This window comes from Bidens hawaiensis, unplaced genomic scaffold, assembly GCF_021521415.1.
Source record: "Bidens hawaiensis isolate Kalapana, Puna unplaced genomic scaffold, B.hawaiensis_p1.1 tig00037322_1, whole genome shotgun sequence".
Classification (NCBI taxonomy): Eukaryota; Viridiplantae; Streptophyta; class Magnoliopsida; order Asterales; family Asteraceae; genus Bidens; species Bidens hawaiensis.
In genome coordinates, this window is record NW_027496525.1 from 134,100 (window position 1) to 141,411 (window position 7,312).

Below are 7,312 nucleotides of genomic sequence, written 5' to 3' on the forward strand. Positions count from 1 at the left end.
GATTTTAATTTTCTTTATTGTAAGAAAGTTGCTAATAATATAATTAGGGTTTGATGATGAAAGGGTTTCATAAATAAATGATATGTTATAACCCGTTTAAAAGCTATCTGGATTTGGTAACCCATGACCCGCTTATGTTTTTACTATAAAATTGTTTATTAATTATAAATAATATCTTTTTCTTTTTAAATCCCTATTTTATAGGATTTTCATATCAAATAATTGGTAAGATTAATTTTTAATTTAATGAGATGTTATAACCCGTTTAAAAACATTTGGTTTTGGTAAGACCTATACCCATGAATTTGGGTTAAATCAATGAGAGGCCTCCATTTAAAAATCAAGCAATCTGGTGGCTTTCATAAAAGAGGGAGCAACCACATCGCGACACGTAAGATTTTAGGGGTTTCGTTTATATATATTATTATAGATATAGGCCTATAGGGACTTATTGGTTAAAATAAATTCCAACAAACAATTATACATACATTCTAGATGAGGATTTTGGGAAGCTCTTCTAATTCCAATGATCACACTAGCTCTTGGCTCCATTTAAAATTAAAATAAATCCATCATCTTGCTTTATTACATTTTACTAAAAATAGTACACCTGAAAAATGTAAAAAACCATGCTTTCTTATGATGTTATTCTAAACTCATTTTGTTTGCAAAAGATTCCACGGCTGTAAGTTGAAGAGATGAGATCAATAAGCAACGGCAATTGCAATGTAACAAATGAAGCAATGGGCAGACATGTTATTGAAGCGATGGCTATCAGGATCCATGAATTCTCTTGTCCAAACATAATATATAATGCTGCACTAAAGGCTATCATCATAGTTGTCACGGACATGAATAACATCGCAAGGCCAAGTATTAATCTCTTAGGTAACTTGTAGAGAAAATCATCTTCCGCACAACGTGCTGTGAGAATTGATAGAAACAACAACAATGAGGTGGTGGATGTGAACAATGAGATTGCATCTGAGACTGCAAATACGATAAAGCTCGGCTTGCTTTCCAAAATTGCTTTCCCAGTCTCCCCATTGTTTCCGCCTGGTACAGTGATTGCCCCTGCAAAAACTATGGTTATAATAAGTGCAGCGGTGATTGTGTATGAATCAGCTGTCTTCTTCATCCACTCTTCTCCTTTTTGTCTCAAATCCTTGTGTTCTTTACGAAACACCTCAATTGGTGTTTCTTGTTTTTTGTTTTTAGCTTCTCTATCCTTCGGTCGCACTAATTTGCTCACTTCCTGTATGAATAGATGTTTAAACAAACATGTTCAAACTAAGCTTTAAAATACAAGGATTAGCATTTTCACCTGAAACCACTGCAACTCCCTTTGCATTTGTAATGCTGCACCATTAACCATATTGAGTTTATGTGTTGGCGCCAATTTTCCGGCCAAGTGCAAAAGGTTATTTTCATCTTTGTCAACACATACATTATGCAAGTACTTCTCATGAGTTACCTCTTGCACGAAAAAATTAAATACTTTTTCACATCGGTTCATTACTGAAAGTTGAGAAAGTGAATAACCATTGTTCCTTGTCCAAATTGATTGTGGAAAAAATCGGATGATCTGCTCTATTACTTCTGGGGTGTCATTTTTAACAGCCTCAATAAAGGCATCACCATAGTGTCTATCATGATCAGATTTTAATTTACCAATTTCGTCGCATATAAACATCAGTATTGTAAGAGCTGTACCGTGTTTCACTTTGTCCTCGTATAGGTGCTTGATATGCGGAACTATATAAATTTAACAGCTCATTAGTTAATTATCAAGCCTTGTTTTACGGGATTTTAAATGAAAGAAATCAAATTTTGATAGGTTTCTCTTTAGTTTGATCTTCACTAAACAAATAAATTGCTTTAGTGGCACATAAATAAAGACAATAATAGTTAATATTAAGTGTCTTTATTTGAAGAAAGATGAAACTATGAATCAACAAAGAGCTTATATATTCCAACCAAAACGCTACCATGACTAATGTTTTTCAGATGAGGGAACTGCTGCACGTCGAGAATCTTGGAGACACAAATTAAAATTAATGAGAAGAGTGTTAGACGCCAATTATTGCTTGATTTTGTTGACAGGGGTTACTTAGTTAGTGGAAGGAAATCTGAAGATGGGTATGAAACAAGAGTCTAATTTCGTTTCTACATGAAGTAAACAGCCTATTATCTACTTATCTATTAATTACTTCTTCGGTGAATATTTGATTTACCGTACGCAGCCTGATTTTGCACCAAAAGGATTAAGAGAAAACTGAACAACATAAACTTTCTTACCATACAGTAGTGCAACTTTCCAAAACTTGACATAAATCCTCTCCATAACTACACAAGAAACCAAATTCAGTACCATGAAAACTAGAAAATAAAATTGAACAACAGATAATTAAACAAATCATTGACAATTATGGCATTAACAATCATTGTCAGATCCTTAACTGGGCTATTATTTACAAAGTGCTCCATTTTTCACGATTTGTCGATTTAGTTTTCTAAAATGTAAATGTCATTCCTTGATGTTTTTGTCAACAATTTATGTCAAGACTATATATAGATGTTTAGTCATTTGGGTGAAAAGGTCAATAATAAATATGAATAGGCCTTAAATTTATCCTAGACCCTCCATGATGAAAATGTGAACATAATGTGCTTGAAAGAGACTCATGCCAATAAATCATTTTCGTAAATCATGTTTATAGTTCATTTAATTCAACTTTCTAATTCACACACCATAAGGGACATAGGTCTTCTTACACTTGGTGACAGGATTCGGCCATCGTGTATGTTGGTTATCAGTAGCAGGAAATGAACCAGGGAAGCCGTAAGGCCCATGTGCATCTTCAAAATGAAAATAACCGAAAATTAAACTATGATCGACCTGTATATTAATGTTAGAAAAACATGGATATCTGCACACCAATGAAGATAATATAGACGATATTAATAACAATAATAGTTAAAATTAAAATATTGTGGGTACGTAGAACATCCTTTGAAATACGTGTTTTAGGTTCACTAATGTATAGCAGGATTAAGTCTAGCAATGCCTATCAACATAGAATATTAATCCTTGTTGATGAGGTTTCACAATGTATATAGTTGTCAATTCACTTTGCTAAAACGTGAATGCGATACCATTATGTTGATCAATTAGTTTTGGATATAGCCATTTGAGCTTATCATGGATGCGTGGAACACAAAAGTGAGAACAATGCATGCTTGAAAAATATTCATGTCAATTTGAACCACTAACCTGGATAGGCACCGGGACGGTAGACAACAGGAGGGAAGAGATTATGTGGTGGGTGAGGATGAACGCCGGGAGGGTAGGCAGCCGAAGGATAGACACTATGTGGGCGGAGACAAGGAGGATAGACAGCAGGGTGGTGGATACCAGGAGGGTAGACACTAGGCGGGTGTAGGCTAGAAGGGTAGAAAACAGGTGGGTGGATACCAGAAGGGTAGGCAGTTGGTAGGTGGACAGGAGGTCGGTGGACAACATGATGATGGACACTAGGTGGGTCGACACAAGGAGGGGAGACACCCGGTGGGTAGACACCAGGGTTGACTTTGTAATTATATGTCTCTGGCGTCTCAGCATCAGGCAGCTCTTGAAAATGAAAAGAAATAATTTGATGATGATCCATATATTTGCATATGAGAAGAAATTTAAAAAAAAAACATAAGGCATGCGGATATGCCGCACACGAATGATGATTTTGATGACAGAAGCAAACATACAAATTTAAATTATAGTTGGTTGGGTACGTATAAGTTCGTCTTAGAAGGTTTAGATGTTTGGGAAAATACTTGTTTTCATGAACAATGATTTTATCTAAGAAGCAAACATACAAATTTAAATTATAGTTGGTTGGGTACGTATAAGTTCGAATTACTGTATTATGTTTATTATCACCCAACTGACTACACATCTATTATCACCCAACTGACTACACATCTATGATTTTATCTAAAATGCCAACCAACATTATATGCAAATGAAAAAACTTGTTTATGTGGGCTAACAAGTTTATTTTGAGTGACATAGATGTGTAGTCAGTTGGGTGATAATAAACATAATACAGTAATTCGAGTTTATTTGTCACATGTACAAGGCAAAAGGGAGAAGATATTGTTCTTGAAAGAGACCATTGTCAATAAATGTTTTGGTACATCATCTATACTTTTAATTAAAATAGAAGTTTCAGATCACAAACCAGGGGGGAGGCAGCTCTCCTTGCGTAAAGGATTTTCCTCTTCAGTCTCTTGGTTCTCAATATCAGGATTATTGTATGTACCGGGAATGTAAGGAGGCGGCAAAGGCACATCTTCAAAATGAAAATAAACGTTAAATAGCGTATGATCGACGTTATATAGTATGTCTGGAGAGGAGAAAGCACATGGTTTTGATGATGAAACAAAGAAAAACTATTTTAGTTATAATAGTTTTTGCATGCAAATTCTTTTCAAAAACCTGTTTTTGGTTTAGAGATTTGGAAAATAAATATTTCTTGATTAGATATTGGGTCAAGCAACCACAATGAATATTGGATCTTGATCCATTTAAAAGGTACTTGTCATAGTGTATACAGTTGTCGATAATAACTCGGGTTTATGGTTTATTTCATTAGACTTTTGAATCACACACCAGGGTAGACAAAGCTAGAATTCTGGCTCATATTGACTTGATTGGTCTCCTCTTGGTTCTCAGTGTCCTGGATCTTATCTGTATTGTCTGTGTTGTAATTCTCGGTAGGCAAAACTTCAAAATGAAATAAAAAGTTAACTAGATAGTGATCAGCACAAATCAAGATATTGATGAAGAAACCAAATTAATTAAAATGTTAGTAGCTTGGTTCAACTTTATTTGAAAAAACATGTTTTAAGCCTAGAGCTTTGAGAATAAGAGATTAGTATAGCTAATTTCATCCCAGCCTAGCTATGTAATAAAAGACATGGCACATCCATACGATGAAATTTAGTGAAGAAACATACGATAATAAACAAATCTTTGGTAGAAGTTGTATTGTTCCGCACTCCGATATGCATCCCACTTTTTTGCAATACACCATAATGGAGCCTTAAAAGTAGTGACCTTTGATCTAGCCAGTTCAGGTTTGTCATGGAGTAAGTAAGATGCAGCATCTGCAAATATGATTTACAGTAAACAACATAAATCCAGGCTTTATATGCATGAGGATATTTTAAATCTACTCGCCGCTTGTTAATAAAATGCTTGATAGCTCACCGTAAAAGCCTGATAAGATTGCATTATTTAGAAGCGAAACCCCCTTTTCACCCTCAAAGGGATTGTGATTTCCAACCTCTTTGTTGAGCCAAATATGTTGTTTGCAAACCATAAGCAAATAAAGAAAAGTGGTTTCGTGCGAATTAAAAATAGCTTTCTGGATTGGCAAGTAATTCTGGTAGTCGACACAGAATAACAAACGTGGGTTTTTCTCGACCAACACTATCACAGCTATGGTGTTGTCAAGCATTGCAGCATAATGCAACGCGTTTTGCTGCTTATTATTCACCAGACTTGGAAGTGAGTCCGGGTTTATCCGCTCCAGGAGATTCTGAAGAAACCAAATATTTTCACTATTACCAATTGCAACATGTAGCGATCTTTGTCCGTCAATGTTGAGTTTATCAATCAACGCGTCTTGGTCCTCGTTGAAAAATTCTTGAGCTTTTTCCCAGTCCCCCATTTGAATAGCTCTACATAGCGGAACATACTCTCCCACATCTTTTACAACATACGAAAACCTTACAATTGTCACAGAAAACTAACAAGATAGGGAAACAATCAAAATTTGAACCGAGCGTACCTTTTTTCTTCGTAGATGTGTTGGGAGGGCCGACAGTAACAGGCGCCGGAGCAGAGGGAGTAGTATAGTTTTCCTTTAGCTTATTCCAAACATCATTAGCTGTTTGGAGTCCGACAACAGTTCCCATAACGTCTTCACTTAAGGAACCATAAATCCATCCTTTCACTAGTGTGTCCGACCTTTTCCATTCCCTATACATGGCTTCAAAAGTACTAACGTCTGCCTTCGCTTTAGAACCATTGTTCTCCTGGGGTTTCTTTATTGTGCCATCGATAAAACCGAGCATATCATAGCTGTCCAGAAGGCAAGTCATCTGTTCCTGCCATTGAATATAATTTGGCTTACCGGAGAGCTTTACAGACAGAAAGCTTGCGGCGTTCACATGAGAGGGGTATGGATATTCGTGTGACCCTGCAGATTAGAAAAAATATGAGATCGAGGTCAAGTTTCATTCATTATAAAGTATTGTTTACATGAATTTCATGGACAACAAGCTACGCTACCATATATTTTTGAATAGGAAAAGTAAGTCATTTAAAAAATATTGTTGGGTGTCGTACCTCGGTTAAAGTAGTAGGTACTGGAAGTGCTAGAGGTAGCCATTATACTGGAAACTTACTAACGGATTAAATGATTAATGAAGAGTGCTCATTTTCTTAAAGGTGTATGTATTAAGTAGGAAACTATTATTTGAAATGAATGACATTTGAATGTTGATAATAGATGACCAAATCAAGCTGCCAGATTAAACACGACAATAAAAAAAGTAAACTACACATTTTGTCCTTAAATAAGAGACGCGTCCAGCAACTAATTAGAAGTAAACGTTCAATCACAAAGTCCATATAGTTGAATTTACTAGAAATTACTACTCTTATTCAAATAAGTAAGAATAAATTTATAGAAATTTTTAAAGGTGGAGTTACAAGAGGTGACACATGCACCACTAGAAAACTCACATTTATGACTGAAATTATACTAGTAGAAAAATTAGCTAATACAACTGTCATGTCATAAAATTTATGAAAACTTAAGTTCGGAGGAACTAATTAATTTATGAACATTTGTTACCGTTCCATTTTGTTCACATACGGTGGTACAAAAGGAGGTTGCAAATCAGTTGCAAAACTTGTCCGAAACATGTAAAGCGTTATAAATGTGGCATACCTAGTAAGTAAATTCAGTCCCAAAATCGGGTTGCCTATCGGGCTAGCCATTTCTTATATGCTATGTTATGTTAAGACGCAAACTTTGTGTATGGGGAGGGTGTCATACGTATTATAGTAATATTACACAATTCGTTATAATCAACTAGGAGTCGTCGTGGTAAGATATCTTTGTAGTAAGATGTTTGGACATGTACACATTGTAATCTAACACAAATTTTTAGTTTGAGATGACTTGACTATTGATTCTGGCACGTTGTTACACACTATTTTGTACGCACGTTACAACTTGCC

The 7,312-nt window shown here is 35.4% G+C and overlaps 1 protein-coding gene across 1 annotated transcript; it reads right to left on the bottom strand.

Moving 5' to 3' along the window:
- Positions 1-637: 637 nt before the first annotated feature.
- On the bottom strand, positions 638-6,455 carry LOC143589286 (uncharacterized). Its single transcript, XM_077070099.1, has 8 exons — positions 6,413-6,455; positions 5,853-6,263; positions 5,270-5,770; positions 5,017-5,166; positions 4,670-4,783; positions 2,299-2,379; positions 1,325-1,755; positions 638-1,255 (listed from the first exon to the last, which is right to left on the bottom strand). Exons 1-8 carry the CDS (start codon positions 6,453-6,455, stop codon positions 638-640), a joined length of 2,349 nt encoding a protein of 782 aa, XP_076926214.1.
- Between the last annotated feature and the right edge of the window lie 857 nt (positions 6,456-7,312).

Excerpts from the sequence above, each read along its gene's own strand:
- LOC143589286 (XM_077070099.1), bottom strand. The coding sequence starts at position 6,455 with ATGGCTACCTCTAGCACTTCCAGTACCTACTACTTTAACCGAG. Across the intron at positions 5,771-5,852 it reads CACATCTACGAAGAAAAAAG|ATGTGGGAGAGTATGTTCCG; the intron begins GTACGCTCGGTT and ends ATGTTGTAAAAG. Across the intron at positions 4,784-5,016 it reads CCAAAGATTTGTTTATTATC|TTTTGCCTACCGAGAATTAC; the intron begins GTATGTTTCTTC and ends TTCATTTTGAAG.